Below are 24,116 nucleotides of genomic sequence, written 5' to 3'. Positions count from 1 at the left end.
TAAGACAGGGAGGAGTAAAGGCAGGGGGAAGGAGGTGGGAAACAGCAGTCATTGGGGGGGGGGGGGGAGGGGGGGGGAGAGAGAGAGAGAGAGAGAGAGAGAGAGAGAGAGAGATTGTGAGAAACGACAAATGGTCCAGCACTGGTGGACATCAGGGGCCTGATGGGGGAATGGTAGAGACTGATGAGATGGAGGGATGTAGGCAGGGGTCCTTCAGGGACGGTCTTGGGTACCCTACAAAGGTTTTTATACCATGTCCCTTGGGAGTGATGGCTTTCAAAACAATTATTCTTTATTTTGTCTTTGCTCAAAGGATGTCCATCTTTGTGAAAGCCCAGTGGAGCCCAATAGCAGCAAAGTGGCTTTGGTGCAGGTGGTGTCGAGGACCTAGTGCCTGTGCTTTGTGGCCTCCCCTGACCAGCACCCATGGGCATCTGCTTGATGCTCCCTCCCAAGGACTTAGTCTGGCAGAGTGTGAACATCACTGCTAGAGAGAGTATCAGGGTTGGGGAGAGAGAAGCGGTTACAAGTGTTTTGGAAAACAAGTTCCCTGGTTGTGTGGGGGTTGAGTAGGAAGGGGCTGAGTCAGGGAACCCAGCCTGGCGGGGGGGATTGCAGTGGTCCTGACATGCCACCACATTAGGCTATGTCATCACGGGTCCTCACCAAGGCCAGAAGCCAGAGGTGAGCCGTGTCCCAGTCTGGCAGCTCAGCCAAACTGTGCAAGTCTCCGAACTTCTCTCGCTCGCAGTGTCCTCATTTTTCAATTACTGGTATTTCCCTGAAAGTTTGCTGTAAGATCTAAATGAGTCAGTACATGTGGGGCACTCAAAACCGTACAGGCGCCTGGCACAGAGTAAAGGCTATGTAATTATTTACTGTAACTGTCCAGAACGCATTTAGGAAGTATTGAGCTCGCTCATTCGATAATTGTTCATTGAGCTCCCATGTCAGCGCTCTGGGTGCTGGGGATACAGCCGTGAATGAAATAGACCAACCCTCATTTACATTCTAGTGGGGGTGACTAAATCAATAAATATGCAGAATACACGGAATAGGGCTGGGAAGGGTCCACAGGACCACACAGGACCTGGTGGGCCACATTTGGAACTTTGGGTTTTATTTTGAGTGAGATGGAAAAGTCTAGAAGGTTTTGAGCAAAGAGGTGACAAGTCCAGCCACCCATTTTGGGTTCAGAGTAGCTCGTGAGGTCCAGGTCGCTGGTCCATATCGAATGGTTAATGGATGGTAGTTGTTTGTCGTACAGGGGGCTGTTCTGGTGGGCGGGGCTTAGGAAAATGATCCTGATCAAGGGCAGGGGGCCATCGGAGGAGAGAGACACCTTTCCCTTAGGGTTACAGAGGTGTGTCCAGTAACAATAGCGTGATGTCATCATCTACCTGGCCGGAACACTCGCCCAGCCCCTCGTGACGTGGAATGGCCTGACTGCTGTCTCTTGGCCCCTGCTCAGTGACATCTCCGTCGTCCTCCCTCGCACCCTCTGCGGTCATAAGTGAGCTTGTTGGATAAACAGGGTGTTTGTGTGTTGCCGTTCCCCCCACAGTGTTTGAGAACAAAGACAAGATTGTGATCATCATGGAGTACGCGAGCAAGGGGGAGCTGTACGATTACATCAGTGAGAGGAGACGCCTCAGCGAGAGGGAGACCAGACACTTCTTCCGCCAGATCGTCTCCGCCGTGCACTATTGTCACAAGGTACGGCTGCGCCCCACCGGGGCTTTGCTCACAGATGGTTTTGATGGTGCCACATGATCCTTTTCATAGAATTCAGGTGATATCTGTTCATTGTCATATGCATGGAGAGCTTATAAAATAGAAGAAAATCACCATCCCCCGTGATTCCAGAATCCAGGCATAGCCCACAAGTGACACTTCTGTGCATTGCTTTCCAGTCTTTTTCCTCCTACTCCTAACATCTATTTTTTAATTCGAACTTCTTACTTTGAATGATTTCAGAGGTACAGCAAAGTTTCCAAGATAATACAGAGAGCTCCCATTTGCCCATTCACTTTTATCCTAATGGGAACATTTGACATTACGGCAGTACGTTTGTTGAAACCGAGATACTAACATTCAGGCATTGGTGTTAACAAAACTACAGATTTTATTTAGAATTCACCAGTTCACCGCCCCCCCCACCCCCCATGGCCTTTCTCCATTCCAGGATCCAGAGCACCACAGTATGTGTATTTTTTATATTGGTGTCTTGCCTTTTCACTTAGTATTTTAATGTAAACCATTTTCCCACATTACTAAAAATTCTCTGTAATTATTGTGATTGTTGGCCATTTAGGCTGGTTCCAATTTCTGGTTAATATATTGTAGTGATCGCTATCTTTATATATTAACCTCTTCCACTCATCTGAATGATTTACCTGAGGGATATTCCAGAAGTGGAGTTACTAAGCCGCTGGTTGTGAACTTCCTGTGCTCTCGGTATCTTTCCTCACATAGGTTACACCCACAAAGGTTACGTACCTACACGTACGTTTTATTGCAACACGCCTAATGGGATGTGCTCATGATACAGCCAGGTTGGGTACCCTTTGTCTCTGGAGAAGGAAATGAAGGGCACAAATGATTCCAAGACGTATTTCAGCCATCATTGTTACTAATTATGTTAATCATGATCCCATCCTATTCATGCTGTTTATTTCAGGAACATTCTTTCACTTTGAGGACAATAGTGACTTGAATCCAACATGGCGTCCAAAATAGAGTCAGCTTCTTCATTCAAATGATTGCCACATGGGGCCTTCTGGCTTGTTAAATATTCTGGTTAATTGAGAGTGGCTCTGTAAGTAATTAGAAGATGATTATTCAGGGGCGCCTGGGTGGCTCAGTCAGTTAAGCGGCCGACTTCCACTCAGGCCATGATCTCATGGCTCAGGAGTTTGAGCCCTGCATCAGGCTCTCTGCTGTCAGCACAGAGCCTGCCTCAGATCCCCTGTTTCCTTATCTCTCTGGCCCTCTGCTGCTGGTACTCTCTCTTTCTTTTTCTCAAATTAAACATTAAAAAAATTGAAAAAAATTTGATAATTCAAATCTAAAACCTTTAATCCACATGAACACTGTTGGACTTCACTTTGCTGACTCCAAAGGCACCGATCAGATCAAACAGTATTTTATGCTTTATCATCAGGCATCATCTTAAAGCACTACAGATCATATTTTCATTATCTGTAGTGGGTGAAGACTTAGGCTTTTGTATCAATGGGGCTTTATCAGACTCATTCCATCTTACTATGAAAACTAAGAATGCAATAATATAAACCAAACTACTCCCAATATTTAAAACTAGAGAAAAATGGGGTAGCTTGTATTCTGTATCTTTCCTCCAGGAGCCTTGGTTTGTATATTTCTGAATTCAAAACACATCCTTGAAGTTTTGTGTTAGAAAAAGCGTAGCAGAAATACAACTTTTGTGTCTTCAGCCAGTGCTTTTGGGGATATTAGGAACTGTCAGATGGAAAGGAAAATAAACCATAAAGCACCAACTATAAACATGCCAGATTCTGAACTAAAGAAATCTTTTTTTTTTTTTTAAGTTTATTTATTTACTTTAAGAGAGAGAGAGCGAGAGTGCATACGGGAGGGGCAGAATGAGAGGGAGAGAGAGAGAATCCCAAGCTTCCGGCAGTACGGAGCCTGATGTGGGGGCTCAAATTCGCAAACCGTGAGATCATGACCTGAGCTGAAATCAAGAGTCTGAAGCTTAACCGACTGAGCCCCCCAGGCTCCCCTAAAGAAATCTTGAATGAAACACTAAGAGCTTCTAGCCAGTTGGTTTGCTTACAACAGCAGGTTCGATTGCAAATGCCCTTTATGCCGAATGATATTAAAAACTTCCTCCCTGCTGTTTGTGCACCCAGCCCAATGTAGCTGGTTGTCTCCGTTCCACCTCTCTGCCCACGCCCACCCACCTCTTTAAAAGATCATTGGGTTTTACAAAGGATCATGAGTACTAGTTGTTACTGCTGTATAGACCAGCAGTCTGTTGGTTAATGAGTGCTTTTCACCCTCTGTAGGCTAGCAGCCTGTCACTGCACTTCAGCGTCCAGCCTTGCCAGAGTTGGCTTGAATGGAAAGGTCACATAGGATGGCAGGAACCCGCTTTGGTCAGTCCAGTGGCTAGGGTCTCATTGGCCCCTCCCACCGCCTCCCATCACCTGAGTCCTGCCAGCAGAGAGGGACTTATTGAACCTTCCCTCCCAGCTGCTTAGGAAATTTCCATGGGGGTGTTACTGTTCTGCTCTGAACAGATCTGGATTAGTTTCATGGGTCAGAATAGATTGAGCAAGTCCCCTTTCCAGCCTTGGGCAGGCAGGCAGGCAGACAGACAGACAAGCCAGGTCTGTGAGCCCCACTTTCTGAGTCTCCAGCAGAGATATCTGCTTCTTCCCTGGGAAGCACACTACAGACAGACATTGTTTGTCCCTGCCTGCGACTATATTTCTTTCACAAAGTGGAATTACATTCCGACAAAGAATCCCCCTGCTGTTTTACAGGCTCTGAGGGAGAATGGATTCCAGTCATTTTTCCCTTAACCACACAGCAAGTGACTAATGCTCTCCTGTCCCTGGTCATTGGCTGGCGGAGAGCTTCATGACAGTGAGAAAGGCCCTGAAGGATGGAGGCGAAGACCACCGGGCTGGCGCAGTTCTTTAATCTGTCAAATCGTTCCCTTTGCTCCCCGGCTCCTGCTCCCTCTTTCTTGATCTCATCCCAGCCATCCCATTCAGTCCCCTGCCTGTGTTCTCGTTTCAGAACGGTGTGGTCCACCGGGACTTGAAGCTGGAAAACATACTGCTTGATGACAACTGCAATATTAAGGTAAAGCTCGTGTCTCGTTGATTGATAATACGGAGCCTGGGGATTGTGGCTGGTGGGGCTCAAGCAGCCCCAGGCTGCAGCCCAGAAGTCAGGCATCAGGAGGCTGCTGGGTCCTGCCCTGGCAGGCAGGTGCAGGCAGTCATGGGGCTTAAGCCATCAGTTCAGTTCCAACACTGAAATTCAACAAGCATTTCTCCAGCTCCAACTGGATGCCACACATTGATTTTCACGCTGGGATGACTACAATACAGTCCCCGTCCCCAGGAAGCTCATGGTCTATAATCATCTCCATAAAAACACTTAGGACAGTAACAGGTTGCACATGTTACTGATATGCAACTTGCCTGATATCACTTTCATTTAATCTTCCCAACCCTGTGACACGGGCACTGTCATTTACGTCATTTCACAGATAGGGACGTGAGGCACAGAGAAGTTAAGTAACCAACCCAAGGTGACACAGCCGTAAGTAGTGGAGTTGGGGTGTGAGCCCATGTCTGCGTGACTCCTGAATGCTTGAGTTGCCAGCAGGGTCCCAGGTTATGGAAGAGTTGGAACTCCTTCCCTGCCACCCTCCTGTCACTGCCATGCCGCCTCCGTCGCCCTCCCAACCCTCCCACCCCCGTAGCCAGCCTTGGGACTGGGCAGCTGCCAGACGGGATGATGGCCTGTGCTGCCGGGAAGGAGCATACCATCAAGGGATGGGCGTACTTTTACGGAGAGTGTTATTGCTGGCTGCCGCTGGAGCTGAAGCAAGCTCTCCCGGCCAACGGGGTTCAAGTGCCTCCTGCGGAGCTCTCTGAATGTCCTTTTGATCACGTCTGCAAAATAAGCAAATACGGTTTCAAAATAAACGGAGCCCGCCGCATGGGTTTCATTATGAAATGGCCTCAGTACTCCCGCCACCAGGGGATCCCTCTAATTGGCCACTGGTGACGTTAGTGCCTCATCCCTGGTCCCGGGACAAAGCATGGGAATGACCTCGCATCGTCCCCTCTTTTTGTTGCTGTTGCTTTCATTTGAGGGGGTGCATCACAGGGAGACTGTTTCCTCTCTTGGAGTTTGGATTCTGTTTGCAGATCATGGTGGCAACCATGGGTTAGCATCATCCTTTGAGAGGCTCCCAGAAGCCTTGTTAAGGTGACGTCTTGTTTTTGCGAGTAGTGGACTGTGGTCACACATTTCTGTGTTAGTCCACAGAATAAGAAGGGAACAATTGGTCAAACAATTTCTTCCTAGGATCAGGCGGTGCAGTCTCAAGGTCTCTCCCTTTCTGGCAAAGTGGCTGGATTATTCTCGTTGGAGCACTGACTGTGTGGTTGGAAAATTCTGTCCTGCATGGCTTACTAGCTGTTTGCCATCGGGAAAGCCACTTCATCCTGCTTCTATGACTATAAAACGGGGTAACCGTGATGCTCACAGGCTTGTTTTGAGGACTAAGCAAGATACCCCGTGTGTAGCTTCATACATTGCTGAGCACCATGCAGTGAGTCAGGGTTCAGAGCGGCGGCTTCGGAGTTGGGTAGCCTGGAATTTGAATTTGAACTGCAACTCTGCCCCTTACTAATGGCAGTATTTTGGATAAAGTACTTGCCTAAGCCTCAGTTTCCTTGTCTGTCCAGTAGGGATGCTGGTCCTGTCTTTGGGGGTTGTTGTCTGCTTGTCCAAGTTTACAGTGAGTACTTCCTGAGCAATTACCATGTGCCATGACTTGTGCCCAGTCCTGGAGAGTCCATGGCAAATATGAGGATTTTAGACCATATATACTCAGAGCACTTGGCACTCAGGTCTTCGTGTCCGAAGCACCTGTGCAAATGGTTGGCCACGAGAGGACGTTGAACAGGGAGTCAGCTGCTGGGAAGGTGCCTGGGTCCTGGGGAGTGGTGGCCAGGCCATGGCTAGATAATTGGGTTCTTGTCCAAGGGACACATTTCTAAGGGTTTGTGCCTTCCATCCTAGTAACTTTCTCAGCGATTCATCCTGCCACCTGCCCTGGGAGCTCTCGAAATGAAATGTAGTCTTTACAAGGCCTGGAATGTGAGCCTCTGGCTTGGGGATTGGCTTCTGTGGGACAATGTGACCTCTTGGTCCCATGATGTAGTCCCAGAAGTGATAAGGCACATAGCTTCCTATGGAGTCATAGAATTTCCCAATGGAGGAGAAGAATAGTTAGAATTCTGAAGGCAATTGTTCTGGGAACAATGGTGCAGGAGCCCAGGGGAATGGCTCATGCAAATGAGCCATAGGGCAGTGGTGTTGGGCCTCAAGGCTCCCAGGACTGAGCCCTTCAGTCTGCGCTCCCTGTCCTTTGTGTAGGTGCATAGCAGACCCACAGAACGTTAATAAAATTGAACTGTCGGTCATGTTTTTTTTCCTTGTCTTTTCGTTAAGAATCTCTACTCCTGGCATTGCCCAAGGTGAAACACACAAGCATGGGCCCACGCGCGCCCCTCCCCCCCACCTCCGCACAGAAACCAAACCTCCCCATTCCCCAACATGAATTTTTCCTTCTGCTTGTTCAAGGGATGCTGCTAGGATCTGAGAATCCTAGAGCTTGAAGAACGTTGAGGGTCATTTTCTGACCCCCTTGTTTGCATGATGAAGGCCCAGGAGGTCTAGGTGACATGCCCATGATCATGTGCAGTGAATCCATGTGGGCTTTCTGTGTCTCTGTTTCTGCAGAGTATGGCCCAGCACTTGCCACACAGCGGGTACCCTTAAGCTGTTTGGGTTTGGGGTGAAAGGATGACAGCCAGGATTACAACTCCCATGTTTGACTTCTGGGCAAATTCTCTTTCATCATTTCACACGCACTCCCAAGGTTTTTTTTTTTTTTAAATACGTTTCAGCTGGTGTTGATTTGTCTTCCGGCTGTATCTGCCTGCTCTTCTCTTCCTGACTCAGCACTTTGCTGGAAACATACTTAGAAAGGGCATTGGTGGCAGAGGCAGCAGACACATGACCACACACCGGCCTCCGTGTTCTGGAGAGCCCGTGGCATCAGCGTCTGGACCGGAGGGAGAAAGCCAGCGGGATAAGAGCAGCCAGGTCCCTCTCACAGCCCCCGCTGGTGCCTCCCTAGCCTCGATTCCGATTCCTTCTCCGGGATTCCAAGGCTGGGGGTGGGGGGAGGGGGGCTTTGGCCCAGGAAGCCTCTGAGCATGCTACTGGTTTAAATGTGACCCATGCCGCTGCACTTTGGTGCGAGCCAGGTAACTCGTTGTCCCCTCTTCTCTGCCTGGTGTTGATTTGCAAAGGGCACATCTGGCACTGGAAATTATTTATCGGGCCACTGTGAGAGGGCGTGGCTTCTAAAAATATTCACATAGTCTGTTGGCAGAAAGAATGAGAGCAATGTGCCTCTTTGGGTTGCATTCCGTACTGCGGAGAGGCCTGTTAAAGCCTCTGTGGAGTAAGCCTATGTCTACTAAAATAGACGCCCGGCATAGCAGTAATTTGCAATTAATAAAAATGGGCCAGATTCACATCCCACTCTCTGGGAGAATGGAATGCTGACAATTCCCATAGAAGGGTCCTGTAAAAATGCCTTGAAGTAAGAGGTCCAAGCACTGGGGTCAGCTCGCCTCCTCAAAGAGGGCTGGGAATTTGGTGAGCTCCCAGGGCTCAGAGTAGAGGGGCATAGGGGAGATGGCCTGTTGCCCCTGATGACAATGGACTCAAAGCGGCTGCGGACAAGAAAAGAAATTTGAATGGCTAGGGCTAAGATGAGATAGAAATCTCTGAGGCTTCACAAGGCCAAATGGGGCAGCTCAGGATATGGCCTCTGGGCTTTGATTACATGCGCGTGAGAACTCTGCATTTGTGCATTAATTAATCTGTTCATTTGTTCACTCACCCATTTACGTGTGTGTTTGTGTATATGCGTGTCTCCGTGCGTGGCTGCATTCACTCATCTATTTCCGCACTTACTTGTTGAGCAAATTGAGTTATGTCCTATGGGCAGTACATATTCGACCACAGACATGTACTAAATTCCTACTGTGTACCTGGCCGCGTGCTGGATGCTGGGATTTAAGCGTGAACCAGAGGGCCAGGTCCTTATCTTCTCGGAGCTCGGAATCTCACAGTTGTTAAACCAGCATAATGAGCCATGAGAAGGATATAGAGGTGAGTGAGGAAGATAAGGTACTGAATTTGACCTAGAATTCCAGCTGGGGACACAAGCAACAGACGAACAGATATAGAATGTAATTGTCCGGTGGTGAGGACAATCTGGCTTTTGCACACGTGGTTCCCTGTGTTTGGAATGCTCTTCCCACTGCTCTTTGCCTACCCCTCCTTTCAGTCTCAGCTTGAATGCCTCTTCTTTCAGGAAGCCTTCCCTGATCCTCTCTTGGCAGGACCAGATGGCCTTGCTATGTGCCTCATAGTGCCCGTATAATGTGCTCTGGAAGTGCTGAGCAGGAGGTAGTGATTCTGTTAATTATAAAAGGACCAAAAAGCCTTTGCTGAGGCAGTGGTGATTGAACTGGGTTTTGAAGGATGGGTGGGAGTTTGATAGAAATGTGCCGACAGCCTTCTGCAGGGAAGGAGCAGCAAGCACAAGAATAGTGCACAGAGGCTGGGAAAGGAAAGTGACCTTCATTGAGCCTCTGCTAGAAGCTGGAGTCCTGTGCCGGACCTGCCACATGCCTTACATCATTTGGATCTCAGAATGTCTCCACTGGGGTGGGTCTGATTATCCCCATTTTACAGATGAGGAGGTTCCTGCAGCTGATATTGGCAATGGGGCTGGCTGCAAACCTAAGGCCGCCGGACTCTAAACACCCAGGCACCTGATAAATTCTGCCTTCTACCACTACTACCCAATTTTGCCCCAAATCTAGGCGAGCATCACACACAGGCACTTTCTTGGCCTTTGCTTCAGTCTGCCTTGCCTTGTCTGGAGGCAGCTTGTAGACAGTTGTTCCTAGGAGGGACTCTCCAAAAGCTGTTGGTAGCCACCGGCCAGGCTGCCGGAGTCATGATGGCCAGGGCAGCTGTGTCGGGACGCCCCAGTCGAGTGCGTGGTGAGCCGTGATGGGTTGCTCATTAGCATCCCCTGAGAAGCTGCTTCTCGGAGGTGCTCTCAGTTAAGAGCTTTCCCAGGTCACTTGGGATTGGTCATCTCCCAGCTGGTGCGGAAGCTGCTGACCCGCGGACCTCAGTGGAGCAGGGAAGGATTAACGAACCGCCTAAACTCAGTGCTGGTAATCAGTAGGGCTGGGATTTGAACCCAAACCCTCAAACCCTTCATCCCTTACTTCTCCCGTCATGCAGAACAGCCTCCCACCCTGGGCATGCCTATTCCAGAAGCGGGTGATGGTAATTTCCCTTTGGCTCTTTGGTGGGCACTGTTTCTTAGCAAACAATTGTTAAGCAGACCAAACCACCAGCAACATCATGATGGCTGTAATCTAGAGTCTGTCGTCCCAGGACTATTCCAAGGGCGTCTCGTGCCTGTTCTTCTCTCTCAAGCAGCTTTCCGAGGTGGGTTCTATTATTAGTGCCATTTTGCAGGTGAGGAAACTGAGTTACGTGGCAGGTCCCACCAGTGCCACGTCCACGGTCAGCCCCAGATTCTTCTGATCTGTCCAGTCTGCTGCAGTTCCTCTTAGACACTGCAAATGACCGTCAGACCATTGCTTCCAACACCCTCCTCGTCAGCATTTTCCCCCATCGTTTACCCACCGGCAAGCAGATACTTCCTTTTTCATCCTGTGAGCTCACAGCAATTATTCACAGAGACCCAGGGTTAACTGCCGCCCCTCCCCTTTAGGTACCGCGTATAAGTGGACCCATATAATATTTACCCTTTCGTGTCTGGCTTGTTTCACTTAGCTGGGAGTCTTCAAAGTGCATCTGTGTTGTCGCGAGGCTATTTGGAAATGTGAATAATCACTTCCTACCGTATCTTTCTACCTTTGATTTTTATCCAGCAGGACATCCTTCTAGAATGGCTTGATAATAACAAAAACTCCAAAAATTAAGGACCTGCATGTTGTCTTCTCAGATTCTTTTCTGGGGCCCAGGCTGAACGGGTATTGGCCCAGTGTGGGGACGTGATTTTGAGCCGATACGGGGCAGAACAAGCCCATCACCAGAAAAAATTCAAAGTAGTTACCTTCTCCAAAGGTTACTGATGTGTCGGCAAAATACGACTTTAATTCGGTTATTTTTGTTTTATTATGTTTAAAATCACTATTTCCAAAATTTCAGGTTTTTCAAATTTCCCAGATTTTTTGTATTACACTGTCTTCATGGTTTCTGCCTTTCCCTCGTATCTTCTGTGCTATTTTACTTCATATTTTTATTTTGTTCCGTTCACTTGTAAAAAGTGTATTAATTTGAAAAAGGGGCCTTAAATAATTTCCTGAACTGGAAAGCCAGTGTTGTTTTGAATATCGTGAGGTTGATAAAGCTATGGATACAGATTTAATGGTGGGGAGCAAATATTTATGGAGGCCCAACTCTGTGCCAATGTCTGTCCTAAGCATTTTACATACTTTTTGTCATGTAATTTTCACCATGACACTGTGGAGGTGGGTACTGTTCCTAACTCTATCTTATTTTATTTTATTTTATTTTATTTTATTTTATTTTATTTGAGAGAGAGAGAGAGAGAGCATGAGCTGGGCAGAGGAAGAGAGAGAAAGAGAGAGAGAGAGAGAGAGAGAGAGAGAGAGAATCCCAAGTAGGCTTCTTGCTGTTGGTGCCAAGCCTGGCACAGGGCTCGATCTCATGAACCTTGAGATCATGACCTGAGCCAAAACCAAAAGCGGGTCGCTCAACCGACTGAGCCACCCAGGCGCCTCCCTACCTCCATTTTACAGATAAGAAATTGAGGCTTTGAGAAGTTTTAACCAGTGGCCATTTCTGCTCTTATAGTCGATAGACACTCCCAATGGTATGAAATCTTAGAGCTGGAGCCTAAGTTTAGGTGGTTCAAGGTTTAAGAACTCTGTGTATGTGTGTGTGTGTGTTGATTAATATTTCTTTTCCGTTGAAGTGCCAAGAACACGGGGCTAATCTACATTTTTATAAATCTGTCAGTGGCAATGACAGTTTTACTGGGCAAGGCTGATAAGCATCAGTCTGAGAGGACGGGAGGGGTCCCTAACATAAACATCCTTCTCAGGACAGCTGCACAGAAAGCAAGGGTGCCCAGACTTAGAGAAGTCTGGTGCGAGTGTGTGCGTGCAGGGATTTGCACGCCATGGTGGTGGGTGCCTCTCACGCATGTATTTGGCAACCGTGGACATCGCGGGGTAGGAAGGGGATATGTTTTCCTCGGGACGCACACTGCGCTGTGTCTGCACCTTGCCTTGGCTGTGGTTGCAGAGGCCGAAGCCCTGGGACTTCGGGGCAGGCCCCAGGGCATCCAGCCATTCCCTTCCTTTCCTGATCCACAGGGCACACTTCATAAGCTTCCAACCAACTTCCTGCAAGCAAATCGGAGGCCTTGATAAGAAAGTGGAATTCAGGGCAATTAAGTGCAATGTGAGCCCAGAGAATGCGTTTTCTGAGCGTGGTTATACACCAGCTGCTTTCAATGACATTCCATTCATTCATTCAGGGACAACTTTTAGAAAATAGCCTTATTCTGGGGGCTGCATTCAAGACAGAGCCTCAGCGCCACTGGGGCCAGGCTGAGCTCTGGGCATGTGAATCACTCAGCCTATTTATAAGCCCCAAATGGAAATCGGCTTGGAGAATGGCAGAAGCTCAGCTCGGAAGGCTGGGGTGAAGCTTGCAGATTATCGGGGGGTGGTCTTGTGCACGCAGTGGACTGAAGCTTTAGAGGCACGGGGTTTCCACGGCCGCCTACTAGTCCGCTCTCCTGAGATGCATCACCTCATCTCCTTAAACCCGTTTCCTCATCTGTTTAAAAAATTGTGTTTAAATATCCATAACATGAAATTTGCCACTTTAACCATCTTTTTAGCTGCACAGTTCAGTGGCATGAAGTACATTTGCATTGTTGTGTAAATGGGGTTTTGGATGAGATTAGAGAAGGGGAAAGTGCTCAGAACAGTGCTCGATACTTGGAGGTTGTCCAGTAAGTGGTGCAAATTTCTTCCCCTTCCCCTTCTTTTTCTCCTTCCTCTTTCCTTCCTTCCTTTTCCCCTTCTCTTCCTCCTTCTCCACCTCCTCCTCCACCTTCTTCATTTTTCTATTAATTACCTTGTGCTTTTCAAAATATTTTGCCTATTGGCGTGGCAAGTATTCGTTGGGTGGGGAGGGAAGACGTGGAACATGCAACCTGCCTCGGGGACTGGAGTCTAACAGGCAAGGGAAAGTTATATATACGGCATGTGTGTATATATACGTACATAAATGTACAATATCTGTAAATATGGGTGTGTATTTATGTGATGTATATATTTATGCATGATGCACACACGCATACACACACAGAGAAGAGTACTGCCATAGAGGGTAGTGAAACCAGGACAGAAGACAGTGATTCTAAGGGATGTGCAGTACCAGAGAAACAGGGTTAGGTAAAACATTTGCGTGGAGCTTGAAGACTTAAAGGTTTACATTCATGTTCTCATCTGGATTGATTTTTTTTTTTTTTAAATTCTCACAATAATCCTGTGATCCAGAACAGGAAAGGATCCTGGGTTCCCATTTTCTGGTGGTTCAACTCAGAGTAGCTAAGGGACCTGTTCCATGTCGCACAGAGGGCTGGCGGCAGAGCTTGGCCTGATTGTACAATGACTCAAAATCCAGGGCTCCGGGTCCATTTCATCTAGGGTCACAAGGTTTGGCAAAATACGGTTCTGGTCAGAGTGCGGGCAGATGAAAATGCCGGGGTATCAGCGGCACTGGTCGGGGTTTTCCAAAGTGTGATACGCTCTGTGGGTGCAGAGTGAGTTTAGCCGGGCCACAGATGGGCGGTTTCCAGATTAATAGTTGTGTACTTCGTTGTGCATCAGAAACATCAAGCCAGTGATTTCCTGGGTGTTTCTCAGGGCAGGCCTAAACTGCAGTGAAGGTAAAGGCCACGCGGGGAGTAATTTTGAGTAAGTAAGAGAGCATGTAGTGGGCGGATGTGACAGAGTTGTGGTGGGTGGCAGGGACTGCAGCTGGGAGTCCCTGGCCCGGTCCTGTGGACTCTTTCCTTTATGAAGACTAAGGACCGGAGAGAGAATGGTGACCCAGCCGCAGACCCACGCAGGCGCCCTCGTGCTCAGATGATCTAATGTAGACATTCACTGGAACACTAACAGGCCCCCCTTGGCCTTGCTTCTCTTTGTAGATTGCTGACTTTGGGCTTTCCAACCTGTACCAGAAGGACAAGTTCTTGCAAACATTTTGTGGGAGCCCGCTCTACGCTTCTCCTGAGATTGTCAATGGGAGACCTTACCGGGGGCCAGAGGTGAGCAAGCTGCTGGTGCGTGGGGGGTGGAGGTGGGGGAGGAAAGGGAGGAGGGAGGGCGAGAATTGGATCTAAGCAATACTTAAGAACAAACAAACAAAAAAGCATGCCATGCAAGAAGACTTTTCCTTATATGATTATAAAAGCCATAATGTAGACACCTGGGAGAAAATTTGAGAAATCCAGAAGATAAAGTTACCTTAACATTTTTGTGACTTCTCTTTTAGACTTTTTTCCAATGTAGATCTCTGCATTTCAAAAAATAATTGCAGTCATTATGTATATGTGTATACATATGTGTGTCTGGCTTTTTATTAGCTTAAAATCATATTGTGACATTTTCTAAATTTGTTATTACTTAAAAGCGCGGTTTCTGATAAAGACATGTTTTATTGTATGAATATACCATAACTTAATCACTTCCCTAGATTTAGACAGATTGTTTTTAGTTTTTCCCTGTTGGAACAAATCAAAAAACAAACCACCAAACCCCTAACTCTGCAGTGACTGTCTTTTAGCATGTATTTTTGACAGCATGTATTTTTGATTAAGGAATTACAGTTTTAATTGTACCTTCTAATTCAAGAGAAATGTGTTTATTTCTTTATATGCCTAAAGGCTCTCAGGGCCACTGTGAGAGATGCGTATGTGTAAATGCTATTTTGAAAATGCGTGAGTTGTGAGTGATTATTCTCTTTAAAAGGAAGGTTCTCTTTATGGAGAGATCCACCCGCTGGTTATCCCTTAAATAGCAGCTGCTCAGTGGGTTGAAATGTTTCCTTCCAAATATTTATCTGTTTGAGAGTGTTTGAAGGCAGGGCTGAAGGGTGAAAGAAGGATGCCAAGGCCCCCTACCAATTGTAGTGAAGAGAAAGTCTTTCTAAAATAAGAGTGTAAGGAAGGAGCATCAGACTCAATTTACGAAACTCTAAAAACCTGACACACTACATTTATCAGCGGTAATAAATGCTTCTTTGATCTTCGATGATCTCTTCCCAAGGTTCTAAGCTGGCAGCCTGTGATCTGGCCAGCAAGCAGGCTTTATTTGGCCACATTAGTCTTTCTAAAAGAAAATTGACCAAACCTTTAATAATTGGGAGATTTCACATCAAAGTCCAGTTTCTGACTTCTCCTGAAAAACCAGAGGATCTGGCAGTGCTGGGCTCGCCTGGCTATGTGGAAGCAGTTTGCCAAGGGGAGGCTGCCTCTGTAAGGTGGATCGATGCACTCTACAGTTTGTCTCCGTCCCCAGTGCTCCATGTCGTACACCAGATTCTCTCTTGCTTTGTTCATGTTTGTTGCGTGCCTGGCTCTCATAAGCATTTGAGTCTTTAGCCCCTGACCCATCTGAAGAAGGTGCAGGAAGGAATTGATTCCTGGATTCAGAATGAAGGGTCCTATGGCCCAGTCTTGTACCCATCACATTGGCAGAGAGGGGCTCTGGGGAAATATCATTTGGCTTTCTTATGCCTCAGTAGTCTCATCTGTCAAATGGGGTTGAATATAATCCAGGCCCTACCTATTTCACATTATACTGAGGATCCAAGAAGATAATCTTTTTAAGAAAATTCTCACGTAGATTGGTACTGTCGGTCTCTGTTGGAAATGGAAAGGTCAGGCTCTGAAGCAGCCCACAGCTGCCTTGCCTATAGTTGTCAGGCTGCGGGTGGAAACCTGTCTGCCAGGGGCTACGTTCAGTTCCTGGGGTCGTTGTGGGTGGCTGCTCACAGGCAGTGAGGCCGATGGATTGGAAGGCATCCTGGAACCTGCTTCTGAGCTCCTGTTTACCCTGTCTCTCTGCTCCAGGTGGACAGCTGGGCCCTGGGCGTGTTGCTTTACACCCTCGTTTATGGAACGATGCCTTTCGATGGTTTCGATCACAAAAACCTCATTCGGCAGATCAGCAGTGGAGAGTATCGGGAGCCCACGCAGCCCTCAGGTGCGGTGCCCTTGGAGGGTCAGAGGTCGAGCGGAGTGGTTGGCTGTCCTGCCTTTGCTCACACTTGCTGCTTCTGTTTGAATGTCTATAAGGAGTCTCCTGTTTTTCCTCTTCAGATTTTTGCCTTTTGGCAAAGCTGGCTTGATAACGCTGCTCTGCCCAAACCTTCCCAAATGGAATTTCTAGAGCAAATGCTCTATACAGTAGGCAGGCTAGGAGTCCTGCTTACGCGAACCTGGGCAAGTCCCTTACCATTTGGATTTAGTCTCTCCACTGTTAATTAAAATTTTGGAAGAGGGGCGCCTGGGTGTCTCAGTCGGTGAAACGTCTGACTTCGGCTCAGGTCATGATCTCATGGCTCATGAGGTCGAGCCCTGCATCGGACTCTGTACTCACAGCCCGGAGCCTGGAGACTGCTTTTGGATTCTGTGTCTGTCTCTCTCTGTCCCTCCCCAACTCATGCTCACTGTCTCTCTCTCTCTCTCAAAAATGAGTAAACATTAATTTTTTTTTTTTAATTTTGGAAGAGATATCCTATGAAGTCCTTTCTAGCCCATGCAGTCATATAAACCACCTTCAACTAGACTCAGTGCCAGGAGGGTGGCAACCGCTCTTTTTCACTGCTGTGCCCCAGGGGCATGTGGTATGGCGCTTGGCATCATTTATTGCATCATTTATTGCTATAGCAACTCTACCCCTCCTCCCACCACTCCAAGTAAATTGGTGGTTTATTTTCTTTCTTTCTTTCTTTCTTTCTTTCTTTCTTTCTTTCTTTCTTATACTGGAAATTTGCTAAGATAATAGATTTCAGATGCTCTCATCACACACACACACACACACACACACACACACACAGTTTAACTATGTCAGGAGATGAATTAATTGGTTTGACTGTAGTAATCATTTAATTATGTGTATGTATACCAATCATGTTATACGCCTTAAATATATCCAGTTTTTAAATTTTTCCCTAACCAGTTGTCCTGTAAGAGACAGCACTAACAAATTCAGCTGAGCTGAATATACAAAAGCAGGGGACATTTACTCTTACAGAATAAGGCGTTCTCTCATGAATTATAGTTACCGATCAGAAGTGAGAGAAGAACTATACACACCTCGAGAAATAGTAGCTACGTAAGGGTTTAGAAGGAGCTGGGTCTCTAATATTCTTACTCACGAACAATTATCAAAACGCATCCAGCTAGTTAGTGGTTTCTGAATTAGCTCTTTTCTTTGTATGTTTAGGATGAAAATAGACGAGCTGGGTCATGAAGGATTCTGAATGGTTCTTCTTTCATGAAGTTTTTCTGATCTGTTTTACTACTTTGGATAACAAATCTAATTCAATTCCTGATTTTTCTTCTCATATCAAAATAAAATTGAATCACAAAATAAAATATTCAGTAATCAATAAAAAAAAAATTCAGTGGCTTAAACAACAACTAGGTACCGTATCTCTCGATTCCCTGGGTTGGCTAGAGCTCTCCTGGCCGTGCTTGGGTTTCTCCTACAGTTGTATTCAGATGGCCACCTGGCTGGGTCTGGTTGTATGACCCCTGCTCACTGCCCTTCCGCGTGGGCTCCCCTCCACGAAGTCCCTCCCCAGGCCTCTCTCTCCAGGAGGAAGCCTAGACTTCTAACATGACAGCTCAGGGCTCTTAAGACAGAGAAAGAAGAAGCTTCCAGGCCTTTTTCATGTCAGCACCGGGAAGCCAGATAATGTCACTTCTGCCATGTTCTGTGGGTCAAAGCAGCCAAGGTCATAAGCTTCATCCCTTGATAGGAGAAGGTCATGTGTGGATGGAAAGTCTGTGCACATCTTTGAAATGTAGTTAACACAGACCTTCATAGATAGACATGCTACACACACACACACACACACACACACACACAATGGATTCTCATTCTTCCCAGTAGTTACATTCTACAAAGTCGCTCTGAGCACTGAGGTAGTGAATACTGAAGCACGACTCTGAGAGGAAATACAGGGTTCAATCTCTGGTCACAATATTTTTGTCAACTGATCAGCATATGATCTTGTTTTATGTATATTTCTGTTTAAAGACACCTCATTTGAAATATCTTATTGGCTCATTAACATCAAACTCATAGCCAACAGCGCTATGACTCCTATCTGAATGAAGCCTATCTAACACACGTATTTTCTCCATAAGGTGTGTCACAGCCTTCTCGAACTTAAGAACCATAGACAGTGCTTTAGCACTATGGTGGGGGGGGGGGAGCATTTTACACGGTGAAATCACCAAAAAACAAGGACAAAAATATGGAAAAAAATGGACTATTACAGGCTGTAAAAAGTACACATTTTTACAGTATGAGGGTAAGAAGAAGGCAGGGCGTCATCACCTCCTTCGAACTCAGCTGGGAACACACATACAGGCTGGGGGTGACTCAAATTTTTGCCACTTTGCAAATGTATACAAATGACAGGGAGAGTGGCCAGGTATTGGTTTTGGGGTTACAAATCCATTTTAGTGAGCAGGAGAAGGTGAAGAATGAGGGTTGACTCTTGACTACTGTGTTATACATATATGTATATATGTAGATGCTTATTTATTTATTTATTTATTTAAATAGGCCAGCCTGGTGTTTTTTGTTTTATTTTGTTTTTTTTTTTTTAAGAAATTTCCAGGTGACCCTCGCGGTGGTCTTATTTGCCTCATCGGCTAACCAACACACAAACACAGTTCCTGGCACATTGCAGGAATTTAGAAGATATTTCCTGAATGTCTGAAGGGAACGATCATCCTGTTACTTTTCAGGGGTGTAGCTCACCCCTGGTCTCATTGCCTGGCCCCCACCAGCTACTCATTAGCCTACACAAGCTGCTGAGGGGGAGGTGGGGCCTGGGAAGTTTAGATCCTTCCCAGGATCTAATTCAACTCCCATTGGGGGAAGCACAGTTTGATCTGAAAAGTCAATTTATAAGCTGTGAGAGTCAGTTGGTTCCTGTGGCCTCCTCAACATCCCTTTGGGCCTTTCCCCTAATCCTCTGGCAGCAGAGATTTGCACATGGTATATCTCAGCCAGGCTATAAGCAGATAGCAGATCTAGATGAGCTCTCGGATCTGACAGCTCAGTAGGCGTCAGCTTATGTCAGAGAGGGAGAAGAGGTGAGCTCACAGGGTGTGGGTCTCAGAACCTGGCCAAGGCCCGGGGTCAGGCCAGCCTTGGGGATGGCCCCTCTCCCTGCCCAGGTATGCCAGATGTGAGCCCCTCTCCACCCTTCTCTGTCTTTCCTTCTCTGATGAGGAGCCTTTTTCTCACCATCTCAGCCCTCAGTTTCCTTTTCATGCTGACACACTTTCCCCATGACCTTGAGCATGGTGTGTTTCCACGAGCCTACCTTGGAGGTCGAAAGAAAAGCCTCGGTAACCTCCACCTGTTTTCCCTTTTGGTAAAACGATAGCCACCGAAGGAATGATGGGGCCTGCTTGGGGTCGGGTCTGGAATCTGTTCTGGTTACCTGGACTTCCCCATTTAATGAAGATCTGAGCTGATGGAGAGCTTGGTAGTTCTAGGACATTCCTTTATTTCTATGGAAAAACGTGCTAAGATGTGACAATGCACTGGCCTGTGGTTCTGCGTCCTGATGATGCTTTTGATGTACTGTCTGGAAGACATTGGCTCCCATTCCCTAGTAGGGTCTCCTTACCCCTACAGTGGTGGCCCCGTCAAGGCCAAAGGCTTCCGTGCGACGTATCATTCTTCTTCTCTTGTCCCACAGACGCTCGAGGACTCATTCGGTGGATGCTGATGGTGAACCCCGATCGCCGGGCCACCATTGAGGACATCGCCAACCACTGGTGGGTGAACTGGGGCTACAAGAGCAGCGTCTGTGACTGTGACGCACTGCACAACTCCGAGTCACCGCTCTTGGCTCGCATTATCGACTGGCATCACCGTTCCACGGGGCTGCAGGCCGAGGCTGAAGCCAAAATGAAGGGCCTGGCCAAACCCGGGGCCTCAGAAGTCATGCTGGAGCGGCAGCGGTCGCTGAAAAAGTCCAAGAAAGAGAATGACTTTGCCCAGTCTGGCCAGGACTCGGTGCCCGAAAGCCCATCCAAGCTGAGCTCCAAGAGGCCCAAAGGGATCCTGAAGAAGCGGAGCAACAGCGAACATCGCTCCCACAGCACGGGCTTCATCGAAGGCGTGGTCAGCCCTGCCTTGCCCTCTGCTTTCAAGATGGAGCAGGACTTGTGTCGGACTGGTGTGCCCCTCCCAAGCTCCCCCGAGGCAGAGGTGCCGGGTAAACTCAGCCCCAAGCAGTCGGCCACGATGCCCAAGAAGGGCATCTTGAAGAAGACCCAGCAGAGAGAATCGGGGTACTATTCCTCCCCAGAGCGCAGCGAATCTTCCGAGCTGTTGGACAGTAACGATGGGCTGGGCAGCAGCATCCCATCCCCCAGCCCCCCAGACCCAGCCAGGGGCACTTCCCACAGCCTCTCCTGCCGCAGGAAGGGCATCTTGAAACACAGCAGCAAGTACTCAGCAGGGACCATGGACCCGGCCCTCGTCAGCCCCGAAATGCCCACACTGGAATCCTTGCTGGAGCCCGGCGTCCCCGCCGAAGGCCTCTCCCGGAGCTACAGCCGGCCCTCCAGCGTCATCAGTGACGACAGCGTCCTGTCCAGCGACTCCTTCGACTTGCTGGACTTGCAGGAGAATCGCCCTGCCCGCCAGCGCATCCGCAGCTGCGTCTCTGCTGAAAACTTCCCCCAGATCCAGGACTTTGAGGGGCTCCAGAACCGGCCGCGGCCCCAGTACCTGAAGCGGTACCGGAACCGGCTGGGAGACAGCAGCTTCTCCCTCCTCGTGGACATGGACGATGTGACTCAGGTCTACAAGAAAGCGCTGGAGATCTGCAACAAGCTTAACTAGCTCCCCAGGGTGCAGGGGGTGGGTTGTGGGTGGGTTTTGGGGGAGGAGTGGGAACAATGACTTGTGCTTGTGAGCTGGTTACCTCTTTGCTGGCCACGATGATAGACTGAAAAAGGATTGGTACCATCTTGCTTGGCCAAGTCCTCAGCCTTGCGCCAGCACCTGAAAGGGAGAAGTGGGTTCTCTGCCAGTCCTGCCAGCTGCCAGTCAGAATTTGGGTCCGAATTGGCATTTACTTTGAGGCACCTCTCGGAGGACCGGCTGTCCGGGGGAGGTGGTGGTGGCCAGCGCTAAGAGGGTGGGGAGGAAGCATATGGGAGCGGGGGCATCTCCCTAAACATCATCCAAATGCTTCTGGAGGAGGGGCAAGAGAGCCTGGGGCCGTCTGCTTGGGGTGAGCTCAGAGCTTGCTTCTCTCCTCCTCACATTGGCAGGCTTGGTCTGACTGCATGGGGTCGGCAAGTAGATTTCAGCAACCTGAACTTGAGTCAGTGATCTGTTGATAGTGGCTGCCGGGGGTGCTGGTTCGAGTCGCCTAGGCACAATGGGAAGGAGTGTCGTGATTGAACCGCAGTGGTGCCACGGGATTGGAAAGAGAGGGTGGTAGTGCCCACGCCACGTAGTCGCCATCCTGGACCCAGCTCAGCCCTGGGAGTGTTGGGTCAAGGCATCCTGTGGGCTCTGTGTTTGTCCTTCATGCCGCTAGTGTGACCTTTGTTAATTTGCTAGTCTGCCTGGAATGGAAGACAGGGCTTCGGTCAGAGGAGAATGCTCTGAACACTGCTAAGGACTTAGAAGAAAGAGTCAGCCCGTGGTGATTTGGGGGCTTTTTTTGCCGTCTGCTACTTCTTTCCTGATGTCTGCCTTGCTCTTCAGCACAGCCTTCCGAGGATGGACAGGGAAAAAGTTGGTGGCATCAGAGGTCAAACCATGGTGTGTAACTGAGCTCGGGACCCTCTGTGGTCTTTGGGCAGATGAATGGAAATTGATCCTCACCAGCAAGGGGGCAACTTGTCGCTTTCTTTAACATCTCACTGTTAACTGGAATGCTGCCTCTGGGGTTCTCACCTGCACGAATTGGATGTGATGTTGCCATAGGAGTCACGGGCTCAACCATTTACCCTGTTTGCTAATAGCAGATGGGTTCCCATCCACCGAGTGTGGAATCCACAGAGGCAGGTGAGTTTGCTTCCAGGGAGTTCGTGTTTGGTGTGGGATATTTGGATGAGAAAAGGAAAGTTAGGCAGAAGGTACTCCCTCACCAACCCCCCCCCCCCCCCCGCCCATATCTAAGTATTCTGTCATGGGTTTGAACTCTTAGGCTTTGGGGGAAAAGAAAGCTGAATCCATTCAAATGAATAAGGTGTTGAAAGAGCAGAGTGGGTTGGGAGAAAGCGTACAGGAGAGGGAACATTTCCCAAGGAGCCATCCAGATGGTTCTGGAGGAGGTAGGAAAGAGGTGTAGCAGGACTCTTCGGTTAAAAAGTAATATAACTAAGTATTTAACTTCTCGACCCCCAGACTGCCGGTGGTAAGATGTCAGTCTCACAGTGGGACATCTTCAGATACTGGGTATGGAATTAGTGGTTTCTTTGGGGAATTTGGGATGACTTCAGATCCTACTGGCCTGGGAAAATTGAACCCTTTGATTCAAGATGGCCAACCTCTGGTAGCCGCATAGATATATAAGGAGGACTAGTCTTGGGGGTATTTTTGGGAAAACCAATAGACAGTAGTTCATAAAGAGATGAGAAAGAATTCACCTTAAGGCACTGAGAACAGTCATTGGAATGAAAGTGCCCTTTTCTTGAGGAGATGGCTCCAGTTGCCCCCTGTCGCTAGCTCTGGGGTTGTGGCTTGTGCGTGCCTTCAGGTTGAACTGAGCGGTGCATTACGGGAAGCTTCTCGATTTTCTTTCCTTCAATGCCGCCTCCTTCCTGAACTCCAGTATAGGTTCAAAGGGAAAAAAATCTGTAGATAGCTAATTGTGTGTGGGGGATGTGTGGGTGCATGGAGGGCATCCTGCAGCCTGTGAGCTCCCCACTCCATGTCTCGTTTCATGCAACCTTTTCTGAACAGCCTATACTGCCACACTGCTGGTCCGTCACGCGTGGCAGCTCGGCCAGCCTAGTTGGTGGCTGTCAGTATGACTTAAGGTATAACACCTACGAAGGTATAGCGCCTACCTACTGGTTGATGTGTTTTTTCCTTTTGCCAAGTGATTGCATTTGTTTAATATTTTCCATCCTTCTAAAATGACACTATTAAGGAAAATCACTCTGCTTCTCCCCCTCCCCCCAAAGCCCCACACCTGCATGTTCTCTTTTGTCAATAAACACCAACAGTGGGTTGTGGCAAAGACAGCCTCCACCCAGAGGTGGAGGTTCCGAGCTGAGTCCTGGTGTGCTGCTAACCAATTGATGGCCTTAGGCACCTGCAGTGTTTTGAGGGCTAAATTCTCCCTTCAGCGAGGGCTGGAGGGGTGGATTAGCCAGTCTCTCAGGCCCTGCCTGGTTCCGACATTCTGCTAACATCCTGTGATTCTAGATGCCATGTTGACTGTGTCCTTTCAAGGAAAACCTTGGAATAGAGAGAAGAGCTCTTGACAAGCAGCTCCCCTGCTTCCTGATTAAGTCCTATCATCCCTACCAGTCAATCCCCAACCAAGGAAGTCATGCTCGATTCATTTCCATGGAATTAACAGGTGAGAGACACTTTCATGACCTGGTGGACCAAGCAGGAGAATCCATGTCAGCTGTCCTGGTCCTTTCCCTGCCTCTGTGGGCCTCTCGGTGTCTTAGTTTACACATCTGCCAAAGGAGTAGAATTCTACTTCTTTTTACAGGTAAATTTTAAGGCATGATCAGTTTTCAGGAAGTGCTTCAAGACCCTAGGCGAGATGAAAATGCTAAGTGCTCTCTGACTTTCCATCCCTGTTATAAGGTGCTGCTTCTTCAGATGATGGGGAGCCCTTTGCGGGGGGTGGGGAATTCAGGTGAGTGTTGCTTTGGCCTGCTGTCTTGAGTACAAATGTGA

At 48.2% G+C, this 24,116-nt stretch overlaps 1 protein-coding gene across 1 annotated transcript; it reads left to right on the top strand.

Moving 5' to 3' along the window:
• The first annotated feature begins 62 nt into the window (after positions 1-62).
• Positions 63-23,908, top strand: NUAK1 (NUAK family kinase 1). The gene is made up of 5 exons (XM_049626228.1): positions 63-1,716; positions 4,789-4,854; positions 14,120-14,239; positions 16,046-16,178; positions 19,927-23,908. Exons 1-5 carry the CDS (start codon positions 1,597-1,599, stop codon positions 21,078-21,080), a joined length of 1,593 nt encoding a protein of 530 aa, XP_049482185.1. The 5' UTR covers positions 63-1,596; the 3' UTR covers positions 21,081-23,908.
• The last annotated feature ends 208 nt before the right edge of the window (positions 23,909-24,116 follow it).

Source organism: Panthera uncia, chromosome B4 (assembly GCF_023721935.1).
Source record: "Panthera uncia isolate 11264 chromosome B4, Puncia_PCG_1.0, whole genome shotgun sequence".
NCBI lineage: Eukaryota > Metazoa > Chordata > Mammalia > Carnivora > Felidae > Panthera > Panthera uncia.
This window is presented reverse-complemented; position numbering and strand designations above follow the sequence as displayed.